The following is a 20,773-nucleotide window of genomic DNA, read 5'->3' as shown; positions in this document are numbered from 1 at the left end:
CAAATGCGCAGAATCTTAAGAATGACAGTTGTTTTCACCAAACATCTGTTGGGAAAAGCTCTGCATTTGGCCACAAGAAACATAGGGAAATTTGGTTTTTGTTTAACAATGCAGCAATTCATAAATTCTAGATTTAAGTATTTCAACAAATTACATTCTACTTACATTTCTTGGTTGTTAACTAAAAAAATTTTTCTGGTTTCCAACAATCAATTTATTATATCCTTAAACAATTGTGTAACCTTCGATTCCTTCTGCTGCAAACTAGCTTTCCACTGATCCGCTGATAAACGATATGTTTCCACCCGCAATTTGTGATAGATTAATTTGCCAAAGGGCGTTCCCTTCAACATATTCGATTTATCCGCTAATTCCTTGACTATTCTGGCTTTTTGTGGTTCAGAGGCGGCCGCAAAACATGATTCTATAACTCTGGAGCCAAATTTTGTTATGGCCAAGTCTACATAGAAACCCTCCAAGTGTTTGATTAACTTCTCCCTGGATTTCTCTCCAATAAATTTACTTTCCAGAAAAGCATCACAAATATGCGAACCATTGGGGGTATTAAAAACCGAAACTACATAATCGGCTGAAGTCTCCAGCATACAGTTTACCATAAAAATTGGCTTATTAAAACGTAAGATATCTTGTATTACCAAGGAGCCATGCAAATGAACGAAAGCTGTTTTATCCTGTTGTAAAATTTCGAATGGTTTCAGCTTGATCAGGCATAAGAGGAATGATTTCATTTTTTCCTTATCTCCACTAACATGAAGGGCGGATTGTAGGGCCGAAATAAATTGTCCTTGTTTGGTTTGCAAACGCAGACATGCTGACGATAGGGCAGCTATGACGCCTGTATGGCCAATCTTCAGCAGTTCTTCGGTGTGTTCGTGTAATTCTTGAAAGACATTTTCAAAGTCATCTTTCTCCTTAATATTTTGCAATAATCTCTGAACGGCAAAATTACTAGAAGGCTCTTTGGCCAATAATGCCATTTTGTTGGCAAAGAGCATGGCATACAATTGTGTAAGAAGTTTTGGCCCTGCCACAGTTAAAAGTGTTTCCAGTAATATCACTGAGCATTGATATTGAAAAACTTTGGGTAACTTTGTTTGAGCAACTTCAGATGATTCTTGGCTTTCTTTATTTCCTTTAATGCCTTCTTTTGGTTCCTCCTCAGTTTCTTCATCAGAAATTTCAATTTTCTTCTCTTTCTCCTCATCACCAGTTTCCTCGGCTTTGAGTAAGGCTTCCATTAATATCTTTTTACCAAAATGTTTCAACATATTTTTGTCAATGACTTTCAAAGCTATACACAATACTCCCATTAGAGCTGATGAATGTTCTTGATAGGGGAAATCGCAAAATTGTGGCCACATTTCCAAACGCTGTGCAAATTCCTTTGCTATCTCTTTAAACTCTTCCGAAACCACATAGACTTTGCGATTCTTGGCCATATCAGCTCCGCCTTTTTCAAATGCCACTTTGACCACATGTATGCCAGAGAGGCACAATATACATGTGCGCATTATGTGATTTGCACAATGATCCCATACAAAATCCTCCAAGTTGTTGAGCATAAACTTGCCCACTCTCAGCACAAAATTGGCACAGTTTTGCTTGTGTTCCTCGAGGAATTCTGTATCCAAATTGTAACGTTCTTCACTTAAAACATCTTTATTAAGTTTCGGTTTTTTACTACTCGGTGGCTCATCATCTTTTTCTTCCTCTTCTTCATTTTCCTCACTTTTAGCTTTTTTAAGTTGATCCTTTTGCACTGATCTCAAGAAGGCTATTTCTACCATTTTTTGCAGAACATGTGAGGCAAAACGATCTGAGCATATTGGTCGAAAACTGTCGGCAAATGCTTGAAAATATGCTTCAAGTTGTGTAGCATCCACAAAACCCACCAAAGTTTCCAAAACTTTACACACAATCTGATTTGAGGCCAAGTACACTTCTTTGTCTTTGGTCTGTTCGAAAACATTGTTGGCCATGGTAACTGAAATCGTCAATAATATTAATTACTGTCTTTAGCTATCTAATTCTTCTAAGGTAGCTACCTTTTTCTTCGATATCCTCAAAGCCATTTTTCATGGCATCCAAAATATTGATGAAATAATTGTACTGATCATCATCAATGTGTGTCCCCCTGCCATAGATTCCTTGCTTTGCAAACCCTTTGGCATTGTGTAGAAATCGTGCATTTTTCCTCTTTTTCTTATTGCGTTTAAAGGGAGCTTGACTTTGATTAGTTTCCATTTTATTAAAATAAAATCTCTGTAGTTGGGGCGATGAGCACGTTTTACCACAATAACAAATGCTTCTTTTTCTTATACAACATAATCAAATCACTTTGCAACAGTTGCGCGAAACCCCCTGTTGGAAAAAAACCTTTGCTGATTCTAGAGGGCGTTCACATTCGAAGATTTATCTGCCAATTTTGTGGGGTCTTTCATGGACAGAACTCGATATAGACTAGGCAAATTTATACAAGGTAAACACATTAGCCCAACAACAACGAAATCTACTATAAACTACTGTGGGAATGGTGGCGCAAATTACCACTAGGTTGTCAATCAAGAGATTTATGATCATAAACGTGCAAAATATAAATTAAAACAATAAAAATGTGAAAAAAGGAACAAAATGTGAAAAATCTTTAAAATCTAAACAAAGCATTTGATCTAGTGGGATTTGGATACAACTCTCAAATTGGTAAACTTTATCAGCTGGGCTAATGTCTTTACCTTGTATAAATTTACCTAGGCGCCATCGATAGACAACGCTAATAAATTTACAACCATCGGTAGTCGACGATAGCCCGTACCGAATAATATACATATTTGTTTTGTTGTTGGTGTGTATTTAAAGAATTTTTCTACCCACCCATCATACCCATCAAAGGGTAGTTTATTAAGGCCTTCGACATCAGAACCGAAAAGGTTAAAATCGGGTCAAATTTACATATAGCTACCGTATAGACCGATCTGCCGATTTGGGGATTTGATATTTTCAATGGTTTTATTTTGATGCATTCGGGCGTGGAACAGGACTCACTGAATGAGGTTAAGCCAAGTGATCAGCCGATATAAAATTTTTTTAATTTTTGGCAGTACTTGGCATTGAGGATGTCAACTTGTTCTCTTTTTACATTCATTCTTTGTTTACGATTTCTCCTATTCGATGACATTTGCAATCGGCAGATTTGGCATCCTTAATGATGCTCATGGGGCCTTTCCACTTTATGTTTTGCAAGTGACCTAACCTTCCATTAGCGAATCCTGGGGGTGAAATAATCAATAATGATTTGGTACTAAAACCAATAACGGTCTAATGCTATAGCCAATAACAGATTGGTATTTAAAACCAATACCAGTTCGGTAATAAGGCTAGTATCAAACGGCACTAATCATTTTATGTTTCATCCATTAGAGTACCATTCGATATTGTTTTTGTACCATACGGAGTTGCTTTACTATCAATACCGTATGGTACTGAAAAGAGCACGTTTGGTGCATGAATTTGAAAACAGTCCACTCACTTACATTTGAGTGTACACATGCACATAAGCAGCTAATAAATTAATTGGTGCTGTATTAATTTTTATGTTTAATGGCAACATTTTGGCCAAAATAATTAAATGTGGTAACCTTGTCAAACCACCGGCAAATTGGGAATATTCCCCTAGTGCTATCGATAGCTCTCCATGGATCAAGGAGCAATCCGAAGGCAAATTTTATCAAGTCTCTGAATATCAAGACAACACCTAGATGTTCAATTAATGAAATCTCAAATTAGAGTGAGTGATATGATAATGTCATCATATATATAGAATCTGATGCCATAATAAATACGGCTTATAAAAGCAAAGAATATGAGCAATTGCGATTTTCGAGCATTTCGAGCTCAAACTCTATATAAAAAACCTCGGCGAAACGTTGGTTAAAAATGGGCGGAAAAGTAGTACTCTACCTATGGTGAGAAAAATGACAACAGTAAAGCAAAGTGACAACTCTTCAAACCATTGCCGGCATCGTATTTGCATGTTTTAATGACTTCAATGGTTCACTTTTCTTTATTTATTTGCAAAAAAAAGCGTCTAATGGCAACGTATGCTCGGTCCCGAGAGAACCGCATTAACGAGGTTTAACTGTATGTGGCCAAAAAATCGTCAATCCGGTATTTTTTTGGTTTCTGGCAACCTTGTTGTTATATTTTCAAATTGACTTATCGTTTTTTTTTGCATAAATCGATAACAGTTATGAAAAAAATCGCTTGGTAGTCAAAATATAAATGCTTGGTGTGTCAACTGAAATTTACAGCCACTTATTAAAAGGACAAAAATTTAATTTTGCTATTAGGACTAAAAAAAAAAGAGATAAAACAAAAAATACTCAAAATGGATTTCCAATTCAATTTGCCTATGGCCAGCAGTGATTTGCTCAACTCCAGTGGTGACAATTACTATGTGAAGCAATTGTACAGTTCGGGAGAAATACCCGATAAACTTCGAGGTAAATATAAGTTATTTTTCAAATCGTATTTAATGCCGCCAAATGTAAATTTTTCTTTGTGTGTTTTCTGCAGCTTGCAAACAAATGCTCCATCAAGGAGACCCTTTCTATATATTCGACCATTTCGATACATTCTATGCTGTGGTTGAATGCAAAAACACCGATTCCTCGGCCATGACAAATTTGATGCGAAGCTTTGATTTGCTTTACTTGACCGTTGACAAACTGGGCAATTTGCTGGCTCCTTTCCTGGCACGCAGTGAGGCGCCCACAAGTCAGGAACGCAACTCACATTTAAACTTGACCAAGATGTGCATGTTTCTACATGTGAATGTTGTACGCAAGATTGACTCTAATATACATCGTCTGCAACAGGAGCAGCAGACCAATCAGCAAAAGAAGAGAGGCAAGAATGCCGATACAGTTGAACAATATCCTGATTGGGAACATAAACGTGGCAAGTTTTTAGTACAATTGTACAATATACTGCAGTTTCCGTTGGAGAAGCTTTGGAGCCCTCCCATGGCGGAAGAGAATTTCGTAAAGTGAGTTGTGAAGAGGATGTAAAAATGACAAATTTTTTTTGTTTGGTTTATGTATACATATTTTTTTTAATTGTTTTATGTTTTTACCTATATATGTCGTTTCGTTTATTTCCTTCTTTAGTTTAATTTGTGACATTTGCTATCGTACATTGGAAATGTTACATGTGCGTCCCGACAACCGCCACATTGTCGAGACGATTTTTCAAATTTTCGGCACTGCCATTAAACGTTATCAACATGCTATGAATTTTCCAGTGCGAATTCTACAAATTCTGCGCACCACCGAACATGCGGGTGTCTCTGTGGCCAATGGCATCAATACTTTGTATGAGGATTACAACATCACCAGTGTCTTTTCGGTGCTGATAAAAGAGATAGTCGAAAGTTTGACCTTGGATTCGGCCGATTCAAATGTGTCGCGTAACTTTTCCAATTTTCTTATGCATTCGGCCTCGGTGGCTCCCAAGTTGATGATACCGCATTTGTCAACTTTGTGCGACGAGTTGCTTAACTGCGAATCGTATTTGCTAAGAAACTGTATTTTACAAATAATGGGTGATGCCATTGTGGGCGAGTTGACTTCAGAAGAACTTTCCGAAGATTTGAAAGAAGCGCGCAATGAGTTCTTGGAAAATCTATTGATGCACATTAATGACGTTTCGGCTCATGTGCGTTCCAAGGTTTTACAAATTTGGCATCACATGAAGGAAGAACAAGCGGTGCCGCTTTCCTTTCAATTGAAAGTCTTGTCAGAAGCAGTAGAACGCTTGGAGGACAGAACCTCATCGGTGCGAAAGCATGCTGTACAGTTGATTAAGGCCTTTCTGGAACGTAACCCATTTTCTGCTAAGCTAACTTTGGACGAATTGCAAAAAAAGCATGATGAAGAAGTGGAAAAAATGGAGAAGCTTACCGAATTGTTGGCTGAGGAGCGCAAGAAAGCCGAGGAAATAGAGGACAAATGGAATTTGGTCATACCGGACATTTTTCCATTTGTCGAGGAAAGTCTCAAAGAAAACAAAGAACCCACCGAAACTCAAGAGAACTATGAGGATCTAGTGCAGCGTATTTCGACCATGTTGCTGGAAAAGAACTACAAGGAAGCGGTGGTATTGGTGCGTAAGGCTGATCATGTGGCGGGCAATTCGGAAATAAGATTGTCGCTGCGCCATGAGGAGCAATGTGCCTACTACATGGCTCTATTAAAGTCATATATATTTTTGGCCAATGGCTGCAAAGATAGTGTAAGTAAAATAATTACTAAAGCCGTTTCTTTGAGTTTGTAAAGTCATTTTGTTTAACTTTAGAATGAGGAGTTGGGCACTCAGATTAAGACGGTGCAATTCTTGCAAGACTCCATAGAATTTTCACGAGCTGTTTCAAGAGCCATGCCCAAACTATTGGAGATGTTACTTTCAAAGACAAATAGCGATGTCTATGAAGCAGTGGATCTCTTTACCACTGGCTATATGTTTGGCATTAAAGGCACCGAAATTGGCATGCGTCAAATGTTATATTTGGTGTGGTCTTCGGATAAGGAGAAACGTGATGCCGTATCGGATGCATACAAGAAAGTTTTATTTACAACAGATCAAACGGGAAGGTCAGTAAAGAATTTGCTGTTGCTGTTATAGCCAATTTGCTTAAATTCTTCTCTTTTGCTTTTTCAGAGCCCATGCTTTGCGTGTCGTACAAAATCTCTCTAAATTTTTGGAGGGCATAGAATATGGTCATTTTACCGCCATGGAATGCTTAGTGCGTGAATGGGTCTCCAACGAGGACATTGATGGCCATATCATACAAGTCTTGTTTGAGCGTTTCACTTTGAAACTAGAAGGCACAACTGACAATGAATCACGCTTGGCCTTGCAATTGCTCATTATGTGTTCCTATGCCAAGTCCTCAATTGCTTCAGCCAATATTACCATAATCGAAGGCATAGGTTTGGGAGAACGTGCCAAAAAGGATCCACGCATTTATGCAAGCTGTTTGGAATTTTGGCTTAATTCCATTGATCAATCTCTCAATTCGAAATTCTATAAACGTTATGAGGTCGATTCACCACCAGTACAAAAAGTTACCGATATGTTTCTAAAATTCTTTTTTCATCCTCGCATAACGGATTTTGACAAGATCACCATGAAAACGCTGCAATTCTTTTATCAAATGTGTCAGACCCCCGATGTTATATCGCAAAATATTATAAAAGGTCTGTTGAAAAAGTTCAAAGCCTTTTCCATGAAATTGTGTGAGATAACAGCATCACAACAAGCGCAGGCAAATGAAACTCCATTTTCACAACAGATACCCAGCACACAAATGACACAGCCACACAGCCAAAATGTACTGGGTGGTGGAGGTGCTTTGAAACAAATGAAAATGCCAGTATTTCTGCTGACACGTTTCATCTTTATGATTGGCTATATGACCCTGAAGGAAATGATCTTTTTGGATATTGATGTGTATAATAATATGAAATTTCGCCAAGAATTGGCTGATTGCGAGGAAAAAAAGAAGAAATCAGCCTTAAACACCTTCAATACGAATCGCCGGAAGACAGTAAATTTGAATATGTCAGCAACGGAATCACTCAAACGTTTGTCGGGTGCAGCAGCGGAACCACAACAAGAGGTAAGTACAGAACTGGAAAGAAAGTAGAGCTTTGCGATATACTCGTACGCTTGAAAAAGTAGTCCACTCTGATTTAGGGTAAAGAAAAAATGTCCAGTAGATGAGGAGTCTCCAAAGATTTGAAATTTTATAGAAAAATAACAACAAGAAGTATGTACATTATTGGAAAGAAAGTAGAGAAAAAACTTACCTTGCCATATTGGATCAATGCTTCGCAAAGAGGGGATTTTTTATGATTTTAAATATGAATGAAATATTTATTAGTTCTCGTTTCGGTAGGATAAACGTATAAGTTTGGGTGCGTCCAAAGGGATCTCGTCTTAAATCGTGTAGGATTGGCTGGGTCCGTCCCTGATTACAAACGGAACAAACATATGACACGCTGGCTTCAATTCTAGCTCTGTAGAAGTTGAGGGGCTACAACTGCCGAAACGCGAGCTAGAACTTTTCTGGTTGGTCGAGGGAAGCACTTTTTTTGCAATGAGTAGCTGTTCCCCACTTCTGATACCGTGTCGGCGTGAATGTTATCTATATGAATGCTACCTCACGCTCTAGATTAAGCAGATCCACCCTGATATCCCTGAGCGGTGGATGCCTATCCAAAAGATGGCTATTTGGATGGTCTCAGCGATAGCAACCCAGTAGATGCTGCTTAGACAGCAAGCAGTTGGGCCTTCGAACGGGTAGGACCATTGTTTTCTAATGGAGGTGGTTCACATAAGAACTTAGGAGACAGCTTGTCGCAGGTCGTAGGGTACCATTCTGGTAGAGCTTAATGTTATTTCCATGCGTGTCCTTCAGCTGACGGGTCCACACTCGCGCTGCATAGTTTATCAATGACCGGACCGGTCAATTGCTTTGTATATAGTCAACAAGGTTTCTTTGTCAGCACCCCAAGTGCTGCCAGCGAGCGACTTGAAGACCTTGTTTCAACTCCTTCAATATTTATAAAGGCTGTCAAATGTGACTCCAAGTGTTTTGGGATATTTAGTAGTCGAAATTCTTACACCTTCGACTATCACATTCAACTTCTAAATCATCTCCGCAGACTAAGAAGTTAACAGTAGCTAAAGGTTTGGTGGCATATATCGTCAAATTTTTGGTAGCATATATCGTCAAATTTTTGGTAGCTAAATAAACGGCAAGATCGGCAAGGTAGTGGTTAACCCTCACGCAGATGTCACAACAGAGGGGGCCCGAAGCCTTGATCGTACGCATATGATACGATCTGTATGCCGTCTGCAGAGGGATGGATTGGAAGATACGTAGTGCCGGAGGTATCACCTCGCAGTGGGGAACTGTTTTCTCGACTTCTTATATCTATCGTAATCCAACGTTTAAGAACCGGTCGAAGAAAAGTGTTAGCGAAGTCCTCAAAAGTGTCCCATGACTGAACGTATCGAAGGATTTCAAGTGGTCCAGAGCCACTTAGACTGTCCCATCGTATGGCCTAGCCTGATTCAGTAATGATGCTCGGCAAATGGGAATTCTCCAACAAGGCTCGGGAAGAGTAGTCCCTCAAGCTCGTTATTGTTGTATCACTGTATTGTGCACTGCGGCGGCAGACCTAGCCGATGAAGGACTCCAACGGGTCAAACCGGTACGTTGGATTGCCTCAAGCGTCTTTGCTACTAATGAGAGAAGGAAGATCGATCTATACGACTTCCGCTTGCTCGGGTCATTTCCAAGCTTCTGAAGCGGGATTACTTTGGCCACCTGCGGGTTCTACAAGAGTGCTTAAAGACAGTTTAAGGATAGTTGTAAGGTACTCGACTCCTGGTAAATCCGGATTCTTTAGTATCAGTGTAGAGATTCCGTCGGAGCCCAGCGACTTGGGCGCCTTGACGCCATGGATGATATTCATAAATTCCTTCACGGTTGTTGTTGTTGTAGCCACATTTTCAGGTTTAGGTGGCGATCCTCGTCAAGCTCAAAGGACGGATCGCCGCCGGAACAGGGTGGCCATTGCTTATTAAAAGATGCCAATAACTCGCCTTGTCACATCGAACATCATGAACATTCAGTATTCAAGCAAGAGCCGGTGCCGACCGACCTCTCACAGAGACTCCACTCGATTGTCCGCGACTGTCGTTGCAGCTACTCCGTATATGGAGCATCCCACTATCCGCAATAGGAAATGCACCCACTTCATTAACCGGTTACACCTCACGGAAAATGGAGGTGGTTCTGGCAAACCGAACAGAACCAGATTATGAAGAGCTGTGGCAATTTTTATCGAAGTGATAATCAGTTGAAAGAAAAGAGGCCTTGACGCGAGATCGATGATACAGCGACTCCTATTTGCAGAGGGCACCTGGGGGCAAGATGCACCTCAAAGTAATACGAGATCGGCGTCGAAATGGTTTACATATACCTCGTGATAAGGTGGGTTTTTAACTGATAGAGACCGAGCCCGGCATATGGCGAGAGGAGACGGCCATTGTTGGATGCGTAATGCAGGACCCGTTGTTCTGTTCAATCCCAACACGGAGAAGTCACTCCGGGATGTGCCTCTTCCATGACAAAAAAATAAAACGACGAACACGTACACTGAATTGGCACCCCCTGGCCGGTGGACGGTTATATCTGGGCATTTAGGTACACATAATCGGCTCCTATGGAAATGAAGATGGCTCACAAACTGCTGCAATCACCCGCATATATATCGCCTTTTCCAAAACCAAGCGTTTCTTCTCCTTTTACCAAGAATTTAAGCCGGGCGGCAGAAAAATTGTGATAAGATGTTGTTGTTGTTATTGTAGCCAAATTTGCATGTGAAGGTAGCGATCCTCGTCTAGCTCCTATAGGTTACCAAGCTCGTTCTCGGCCATTGGTTATTTATAGGGGTTAATAACTTGCCTTGTCACATCGCACATCATGGGCACTCAGTATTTAAGCAAGATCCGGTACCGGCCTACCTCTCACTGAGACTATCCACTCGATACCGCTGATTGTCCGATACTGCAATTACAGTTACTCCGTATCCACTATTCGCAACCTGTGGACTCACCCGCTAGTTCTCAGCTAAACTTCGCGTGGATCACGAGGATCACCACACAAATCGGAGCTCAAAGTTTCAGCCCATGTGCTATTCATACTTATCTCGTGCCTGCAATGGTGCCAGGCTTATAATTTAGTGCATAAATACTAATCGGCGGTAGGTAGATTGTGATCTGGGACCGCACGACACGTCACCTTTTTAACTGTCTAGCCAGACCTGCTCGACTCAGAACCAGCTCCCTGTTGACGCATCCCACCTAAATTCCTGAGTTCCTGAATCTGGGTATCCAACAGAACCAAGCAGACGAAGAATAGAACACAACACTGCCGTCGAAGTGCAGAGGTTAGCATGTCCATCTATGACGCTGAACGTCCCTGACATGAAACCGACCGTTGATGGATTAAGTCCCGACAAACAGAATAGGACTAGGATGCGATATTATTCTGCACGGAGCAGGCACGGAACAGGCACGGACCAGGCACAATTCGTACACAAAAAGACAAATAATGGCCTCCTCCTGTTGGTGTCTAGGGAGAGTGCCTCCTCCGTGCCTGAGACATTGGTCGAAAAAATTTCCTATTTTAGGTCTAAGTTGGTAGAAACTCACATTGCAAAGAAATTTTAATATCGGTTAGCGCTTCAGAGCAGTCCTCAAATATGGAAATCAAAGGGTTTATCAAATTTTTCAAGGAAAATTGAGTAGACTTTGGCAATTGGAGTTCTCAGGGGTTAATTTCACTATTGCTTGCTTCACTTTATTCTATTGGTATGCTGATCCAATCTAAATTTCTAAAACCACAGCTTTTCATCTCTAGGCTAGAGTACTTTAAAAAGGCTGATAAAAACAGCTTGAATAAAAAGAAATACTTAAATTTTTGCAATCTGTTTCAAAATTCTTACCATTCTATCCAGCCTGATGAGGATCTTGTGGGTGCCACAGCCGAGGATAATATTGCCGAGCTCATAAATCATATCTGCGAAGAACTTCTTTTGTATGCCCCAAATGCTTTGCTGGTCAAAATTTTCCCCTACGTCATGGAAATATGTAAATATCCAGTCAAATATCGGGATGCATCATTGCAGCAGGCTGCTACTTTGGCTCTCATACGTTTCATGAGCGTGTCATCGCGTTTCTGTGAGGCTCACATGCCCTTCCTTATGAATATACTGCAGCATTCGAAGAACATCAAAATTAAGTGCAACATTGTGATTGGACTCTCGGATTTGACTTTTCGCTTTCCCAACATCATTGAACCCTGGACGGGTCATTTTTATTCCACTTTGTATGAGGACGATACTGAGCTGAGACTGACAGCTGTGAAAATGTTGTCACATTTGATATTGCACGAGATGATACGTGTGAAAGGACAAATTGCCGACTTGGCCATGTGCATAGTCGACAATAATGCTGAGATTAAGAATATCACACAACAGTTCTTTAAGGAAATAGCCAATAAATCCAATATTCTATACAATGTACTGCCAGACATTATCTCCAAGCTAAGTGATACTACACTGAACTTGGAGGAGGAGAAATATCGCATCATTATGCGTTACATATTGAATCTCATACAGAAGGATCGCCAAGTGGAGACCTTGGTGGAGAAATTGTGTCTGCGTTTCCCGGTGACGCGTGAGGAAAGACAATGGCGGGACATAGCCTATTGTCTAAGTCTTTTATCCTACAATGAGAAGACCATTAAGAAACTGATCGATAATCTGCAATACTACAAGGACAAGGTACAAATAGATGAGGTGCATCAATCCTTCAAGCTGATCATAAGCAATACCTCAAAATTGGCAAAGCCCGAATTAAAGACTCTGGTAACGGAACTGGAAACTCGTATAAACGAATGCCTACAGGTTAGGCAACCGGGTGAGGAAAATGAGAACCAGGAAAATGACAAAGAGAATGCCCCAGAAACCGGCTCCAGCGCCAGCAATAGCCAACAGGTTAAAGGCAAGGGCAAAGCTACGGGTAAAAATAAAAACAAAGCACCTCCTCCAAGAGCGAATACAACACGTAGGAATCGTACGAGAAAAGAACCATCGTCAGAAGAATCATCATCATCTTCATCTGAGGATGAGGCTCCCAAAAAATCTACCGCCAAGGGTAAGTCTGCAGGACGAAAACAAAAGCCGCCATCCTCTTCAGAAGACAATTCGAGTGATTCCGATAAACAACCTGCCCCCAGCACATCGAAGAAGGGAAGGATAGCCGCACAGCCCACACCGCGTCGTGCCAGTGCGAAGGCAACGCCGCGTCGCGGTGTTGCCTCACGCAGTCGAGTCATACAAGAAACCGCCAGCTCTGACGAAGATGTGCCACAGCGCAAAAGAGGGAGAAAAAGTAAATAAGTACAATCACGATCCCCCAGTACAATTAGGTTATTTATGTCATTGTATTGTTGTTTTCAATATTTTTTGCAATTTCTACAAAGGCAAGCACATACATGCATATTTTTTACAAAATAAACTGACAACTTATTATGATTATTGAAATCTTTAAATGTGTTTTTCTTATGTCGACTAGAAACCAGACTAAATATAGGATAGGGCTTCGCTACACTCATAAAACTTTACGGCTCCTTTTTTGAAGTGGTCCAAGTTTGAAAATTATTTTAATCCGTATTTAATGCGTATATTTAATTCCATGTGGTATACATTTCCATTTGAGCCATAATTTTAGTTGGGGCGAATCTCCGGATATAAAAATTCTTATATCATTTTTTGTGCTACTCTCAAATACCTTTCGTTTGAATCCCATATTGTCTCGATCGGCCTACACGTCCGTTTGGGTGTAATTTTTGGTGTGGGACGGCGCCCCTGGGACTTGATCCTAAATTTTAATAAGTTTCTTACCCTATTTCCAATTACAACAAACAAACAAATTTTGCCCAAGAACATTCCACTAAGGAACAGGGGCAAACTTCTCACAAATCAAAGAGTGTAGTCCGATTCAAGTTTTAAGCCTCCTTTTTATAGCCGAGTCCAAACGGCGAGACGCAGTGCGACACCTCTTTGGAGAGAAGTTGTACATGGCATAGTACCTTACAAATGTTGCCAGCATTAGGAGGGGAAAACCACCGCTGAAATTTTTTTTCTGATGGTCTCGCCAGGATTCGAACCCAGGTGTTCAGCGTCATAGGCGGACATGCTAACCTCTTCGCCACGGTGGCCTATTTCCAATTACCATTCATTTAATACCCATATTGCCCTAATCGGTAAACATTTAATTTTAGTGCAGTCCGATAAAAGTTTAAGCTGAATGATAAGAGGCCTTCCTTTTTTATGCCGAGTCCGAACGGCGTGACGCATAGTGATAGGGATACCTTACAAAATTTCGTTGATGTTCACGCCGGGATTTGAACCCAGACGTTCGCCGTCATACGGGGACATACTAACCTCTGCGCCACGGTGGCCTCCAACAGAACTTACTGTTCCGAATTTCAATTAAAAGGCTAATAAATAGGGCTTTTATTGGCTTAGAACCCAAAATCGCCATATTGGTCTACATGGCAGCTTTATTCAAATAAAGATCCGATCCGAACCTATTCGTTTTGAGTTTCGGGAATCTTTATACAACTTTACTGACAGATCGGTTTATATCGCAGCTATACCTAACTCTATCTAGGGCCTTAGAAGAACCCACCGAAGAATCTACGTATATCAGAAATACGAATCTGTGCCAAATTTCATCTCTATATCACAATTTTTGAAGTCTGTAGCGCGATTACCTTTGCACTTCCTAACTTCGCCTTTCCTTTCTTCCCCACACTGACAATTCAATAGCACCTACCCACAACCTAAAAAGAAGCACGCAAAGAGGAAAGCGCAATCATCGGCCGCCTCATTCCCCTCTACCTTCTGATGGCCTCGAACCCAGCAAAGCCTGACAGCATTCCACATGGTTCGCAGAAGCTCCTTGCATCTTCTAAACAGTCTTGACTTTACATGATACAGCGCTAGAGTCTTCTGCGCCGCCTCACTTCCCACTTCTATCGTTAAAGTCCAATTGTGCCGCCTTTTCCGCATTAACACCCATTCCAGTGCCTTTAGGACTGCGAAGACCTCCGCCTGAAAGACGCTACACCAGAAGCCTTTATGCTCCCACAGATTGGAACTTTGATCACCAATCTATGTGGTGTTCATCGTTATCATGAGGAACCCAGCTGAGAGCTACCCGGCGAGTTCAGATAGTAGAATAGTCTGGAGCTGCAACTGCAGACGCGGACAATCAATCCCATGGCAGCCGTTTGTACGTATCGGATTGAGGCTGCCGTCGCAGTGTACAACACACTGCTACAACAACTCACCTAATGGAGCTTGATGAGAATCAACGGTAGAGAATCTCAATGAAAGGCCGGGCGGTACCGGCTCTTCCTTCAATACTGAGGGCAAATTTTGCTCGATATGACAAGTTGAGTTATGGAACGGTCCTATAGACCGGAGAAAGCTTGCTCCCCTATAGGAGATTAGCAAGGATCACTACCTCCACATGCATATATGTGGCTACAACAACAACGGACAATAAGCGGTACCGAGTGGAGAGTCTCAGAGGCCGGGCGGCACCGGCTCCTGCTTAAATAAGGAGTGCCTATGATACCCGACATGTTAAGACGAGTTATGAGGCCCTTTAAATAATCTATGACCATCATGGTACCGCGGCGATTGGTTCTTTGGACCGGAGCGAGCTTGCTCACCTAATGGAGCTTGACGAGAATCGCTAACTCCATATGCAAATGTGGCTACAACAACAACAAAAGAGGGCATTAGCCCCTAATTTGCGGAGTTCCTCTTGTCACAATCTTCCTAATCGAGCCCTCCGCCAGTGATGCGTTGATAATTAGGCCTTTCGGCATCGTATCAAACCAATTCACCAAAAGAGAGCGGCATAGCAGTAAAGTGTCGAGACGGACCCTAGTACTCGTGTCAAATAGTCTCTCTAGATGAGAAACTGATTGGCATATATTCCTTGAACGGAGAGTCGCTTGGTTCTCCTGCCTTGAGGATATAAACAAGTCCGGAAGACTTGGTACAATCAGGAGTCCCATAGTGCTACGGAGAATGCTCCTCTTATGAGCTCAATACTCTAAAGCGGGAGATCGGTCTGTATTGCAGTTATATCTAAATATGGTCCGATTTGGACCATATTCAACAAATAGGTGGAGGGGTCTTCCAGAACGCGCTGTGCCAAATCAAAATCGAAATTTATCGAAATCGGATGAAAAATGTCCCTTTTATAGGCTCAATACACTATATTGGGAGATCGGTCTATCTGGCAGCTATAACCAAATATTTTGAGATCATAGTCAGATCTTTTATCATGAGCTCTAGAAAACTCTTTTTTGAATGAGTCCAATGTATGACTAAGTACAGGTGACTCCGCTCTTAGTGCTCCATGTATTGCGAGATCGAGGGGAGCTGAGCTTTCTAGTTAGAGCGGACGTACTACGGACCGTGTAGATAATGAAACCACCATCAGTGGTATCCATAGCATTTCGTACTTTCTCCTGGTTGTTAAAGTTTATTGGTGCAAATGTAAATTAAGGTAGAATACTTCTTTATATCACTGAGAGCTGTCTGTCTGGGTTCTGGGCTCAATGATCACTACCACCTTTTTATGGTCTAGATAAAAAGGCGTGCCGCAGAGAGACACCATTTAGGAGAGAAGTTTTACGGTTAAATACTTCACAATTGTCTTAAGCATTATCCAACGCAGAACATTTCCGATATTTTCGCCAGGCATCATAGTACATTCTTAAATCTGTTCAGCATAGCCCCTTCTAGCGCAGCAGAGACCTGGTAGTCCTCTATTACTCGCTGGGGCGTCCTGGTGGCAACAAAGCTCCCTTCGAAAGTAGTTGAATACCCCTGACTACATATCTTGGAATGTCAACAGGCATGTGGTCGCGAAAACCTTCGGTACCCCCGACTACAAATCTTGGAATGTTTAAAAGCTTGTGTCGCTTAATACCTTGAAGGGATACTGTTTTTGATAAAGTATCGCGAACATTTCTAACAGGAGAATTTTTTAGACTTTCCCATATGTCGGAAAGTCTTCCTGTTGCACTCCCGTCATGGGATAACACTTTGCCGCCATAAGTCGATCGATGTAGATTTAATGGTAAGGGGCAGTTTGATAAATGGGTTACCTTCTCAAAGTTAAAATTCTATGCAGCCAATCGCATCAAGATTGTTGTCCTCGGTAATGCAAACATATTTTCTACGATTTTTTTAATCAAATTTTTATGAAATTCTCTATTAAAACTACTTTTTACGAAATTTTCGGACTAAATATCCTTGGAAACTAAATTTCGAAAAAAATATTTATGATTTGTATCTCTTAAGATACCGATTTTGAGCAATTTGCCCTTTGTTTGTTATACTAACCTGTTATCTTGCATACCCAGTCCTCTATGGTAGCCAAAGTGTACAATGCAAAATATTTACAGGTAAAAAGCTCATTGTTTCTTTTTTCTCTGATTGCACTTTAGGACCTTACAGTGGTGTTTCTTGAAACCCCATTCTTAGATATTTGTGAAACAAAAAAAAAAAAGTTGGAAAAGTGTAGGGCGTACGTGTGTCAAAATATTTTGAAATGTGATATCTAGAACGCGTGTCATTTATTAATTACAGATGCAGATAAGGACGGCAGATGACTTTCAGAATTTTACTTCCACTGAAACATATCAATTTACCAAGAATTACACGAATTTTCCCATAACCATATCTTTCCTACTCTAAGTAGATTAACAACACTTTTAACTTGGCTATCACCAAGTCATCAACATCACCATCATCCCCCAGTAGTGGCTATAGCATTGGACCACAATTGTGCTGTGATGAAAGCATCATTATTGGTAACCGTAGAAAGTTATCACATTCAAGGCTATTACAGCGTTGCACGTTTGGCTGGTTGCCAAGGACCTCCCATTCTGAGGCGTTACAAAAGAAAGGGGGTGTGGATTGTAATGCACAGTGCTGGTTACCAACACTGCAGCCACGCGTATCTCACGTATTGGTTGCTGTTATACAGTCATGGATATTATAATCATAGCCATGAAACGGATACAACCTTTGAAGATGGTAACTAAATCCTCTCCAATTGGGAAGTTTACAAAAACAGCCATGGTCTTTATATAGGAAAGCGTGGTTCTACATTTGAACAAATTTTTTAAAAAACATTTTTTGTAGTGGCCTTTGAAATACAAAATACAAGTATATACAAGGTGATGATAGAATGACTTATGATACTGTATGATATGCAGAAACAAACTGATAACAAGATAGGTTAGGTGGGACAAGAGAAACCGGCACAATGTAGAAACACGACCATTCGAATTTACAGGGATAAAGAAATGGTAGTACTATGGCGCAAAAGCCGACAAAAATTTTTTAAAATAAGAGACTCGCTTTTAACTTCTCCTTTATTTAAATCTAATTCCTTCCCTTTATGATTAAAGGCATTGAGGACATACAAACATTTTAAGTTAATCCAATAAAACGCTCGAAAATGTTAGGTACCACAAAAATAAAAATAAATTTATGTTATTATTTTTGTGGTACTTAATATACATATTGGCCTAAACTTGCTTGTCCAAGGTTTATCCAAATTTTATCTTTAGTGAACATTTCCTAGAAAATTTGTCTAGGGAAAATTTTCTGGAAATTTTATCTTTATAGAAAATTTCACGGAAATTTTGTCTTAAGAGAAAGTTTTCTAGAAATTTTGTCTATAGAAAAAAATTGCTACAAATTTTGTATTTAGAGAAAATTTCCTAGAAATTTTGTCTTCAGAGAAAATTTTGTCTTGATAGAAAATTTCCATGAAATTTCCAGAAATTTTATCCGGAGGGAAAATTTTGTCTTGGCCGAAAAATTTCATAAAAACTTTGTCTTAAAAGAAAATTTCATGGAACGTTTGTCTTAAGGGAAATTTTCATGAACTTTTGTCTTTAGAGAAAAATTCATGAAATTTATTTCTTTGGAGAAAGTTTCAGTGAAATTTTGTCTTTGGAGAAAATTTGCTAGGAATTTTGAAAATTTCCTTGGAATTTTGTTTTTGGAGAAAATTTCCAAGGAATTTTGTGGAATTTTATGGAGATTTTGTTTAGACAATTTTTTTTTAGAAATTCTGTGTTTAGAGAAGATTTCAAAGAAATTTCGTCTTAAGAGAAAATTTCACAGAAATTTAGTCTTTAGAGAAAATTTCATGGAAATTTTGTCGTTAGAGAACATTTTCGAGAAACTTTCTCTAAAGAGAAAATTTCCTAGAAATTTTGTGTTTAGAGAAAATTTCCGAAAAATTTTGTCCTTAGAGAAAATTTCCGAGAAATTTTGTCTTTAAAGAAAATTTACGAGAAATTTTGTCTTAGAGAAAATTTCCGAGAAATGTTGTCTTTGGAGAAAACATCCGAGAAATTTTGTCTCTAAAAAAAATTTTAAAATTTTGGTCTTTAGAGAAAATTTCTTGGAAATTTTTCTTTTAGAGGAACTTTATGGGAAATTTTGGTATTAGGAGAAAAGCTTAAAGATATTCTTTTGGCATTACAGAAATTTTGTCTTTAGGGAAAACCGTGTTAATTTTTCCTAGAAGTTTGGTTTTTAGAGTAAATTGCCGCAAAATTTGTCCTTTAAAGAAAATTTCCTACAAAATTTGGTGTATTGAGAAAGTTTTCTAGACATAATTGTAGTTTTGGCTTTTCAGAGAAAAATTACGTTAAGTGTTTTTTTACTTAATTGGTAATCGCTTCTTAATTCCTTCGCCGTTCTCTGTATACACATGTGCATTGCTTAAAAGCTTTGCAGGAAGTTGCGCATTTCAAGCTTTTCCAATTAGGAAATATGCATTATGTATGCAGCAATTGATGTATATAATTTCATCTATTATTTAAGTTCACTCTAATCATGTAAGTTAGTTCATATTAAAGCATCATTCTCATAAATAGCACCACACCTAACAGATTCTTAACATCATCATTTAATCAGTCATCGCACAATGCCTCGCAGTTTACATATAATTATAGAGGCGCAACACCCAACAACAGCTTCATCACCCATAAGCACTGTGGGATTCATTATCATTAACGGTGACGCGCCGGTCGCGTGTCTTACTTAATGCCCCTTGATGCAAGAGTCCGCCATTATTGGTTTACCTGTCTGTTGATGGCTGCTGGGTTCTAGTTGAAGGTTGGTTGCTATTGTTGCTGTTGTCAATTTCTATTCATGGTCCACGCTTTGTGAAGGCAGTCGTCTGTCGCCTTAATCCTTATGATTTGTTTATTCGAGTGCCCTCTTATTTGTTTGCTTAAGTCTGGGATGATTTGGTTCCGTTTGTCTTTCTTCCTGGCCTCCAGCATTGTGGTTGTGACTGACGGTGGTGGTGATGGTCGTTTATTCTCCTTTTAGGCAGGTTGTTGATTGTGGCTTATGGTAATTATGATCACAGCAGGTAAATAGTCCAGAAAATGGATTACAATGTGTGTTTGCATATTGGTAATGATTTTATGGCCTTACCATTATGAATTAGTGATTTAAATTAAATCTAATTCTTTGTTTCTTTAGGTTTTAGGGACAGGATGAGTTATTTTTACAGGTTGAACACATTGGGAAGATTACTTTTTATTATAGAGACAAATTATCTATGAATCCCCTAAAGACAAAAATTCTTGAAATTTGCCCTATAGACAAACTTTGTATGAAATTGTCCCTAAATACAAAATTTTTATAAATTTTTCCATAAAGATAAAATTTCTATGAAATTTTCCCTAAAGACAAAATTTCTATGAAATTTTCCCTAAAGACAAAATTTCTATGAAATTTTCCCTTAAGACAAAATTTCTATGAAATTTTCCTTAAGGACAAAATTTCTATGAAATTTTCCCTAAAGACAAAATTTCTATGAAATTTTCCCTAAAGACAAAATTTCTATGAAATTTTCCCTAAGGACAAAATTTCTACGAAATTTTCCCTAAAGACAAAATTTCTAAGAAATTTTCCCTAAAGACAAAATTTCTATAAAATCTTCCCTTAAGACAAAATTTCTATTAAATTTTCCTTAAAGACAAAAATTT

General features: G+C 39.5%; 2 protein-coding genes across 3 annotated transcripts; one reads left to right on the top strand and one right to left on the bottom strand.

Annotated features, from left to right (window-relative positions):
- Positions 1 to 56: 56 nt before the first annotated feature.
- On the bottom strand, positions 57 to 2,322 carry LOC106088194 (nucleolar protein 9). The gene is made up of 2 exons (XM_013253588.2): positions 2,067 to 2,322; positions 57 to 2,005 (listed from the first exon to the last, which is right to left on the bottom strand). Exons 1-2 carry the CDS (start codon positions 2,263 to 2,265, stop codon positions 210 to 212), a joined length of 1,995 nt encoding a protein of 664 aa, XP_013109042.2. The 5' UTR covers positions 2,266 to 2,322; the 3' UTR covers positions 57 to 209.
- A 1,985-nt stretch (positions 2,323 to 4,307) lies between these two features.
- On the top strand, positions 4,308 to 13,199 carry LOC106088192 (condensin complex subunit 1). 2 transcript variants are annotated; one of them, XM_013253582.2, is made up of 6 exons: positions 4,308 to 4,520; positions 4,594 to 5,065; positions 5,187 to 6,309; positions 6,373 to 6,668; positions 6,736 to 7,696; positions 11,610 to 13,199. In XM_013253582.2, exons 1-6 carry the CDS (start codon positions 4,406 to 4,408, stop codon positions 13,053 to 13,055), a joined length of 4,413 nt encoding a protein of 1,470 aa, XP_013109036.2. In that variant the 5' UTR covers positions 4,308 to 4,405; the 3' UTR covers positions 13,056 to 13,199. The 2 variants fall into 2 exon arrangements, with proteins under 2 accessions (XP_013109036.2, XP_013109038.2); XM_013253584.2 differs by lacking the exon at positions 4,308 to 4,520 and having other exon boundaries at positions 5,004 to 5,065; positions 5,321 to 6,309.
- Positions 13,200 to 20,773: the final 7,574 nt, after the last annotated feature.

The sequence above is a fragment of the Stomoxys calcitrans genome, chromosome 5 (genome assembly GCF_963082655.1).
Source record: "Stomoxys calcitrans chromosome 5, idStoCalc2.1, whole genome shotgun sequence".
NCBI lineage: Eukaryota > Metazoa > Arthropoda > Insecta > Diptera > Muscidae > Stomoxys > Stomoxys calcitrans.
This window is presented reverse-complemented; position numbering and strand designations above follow the sequence as displayed.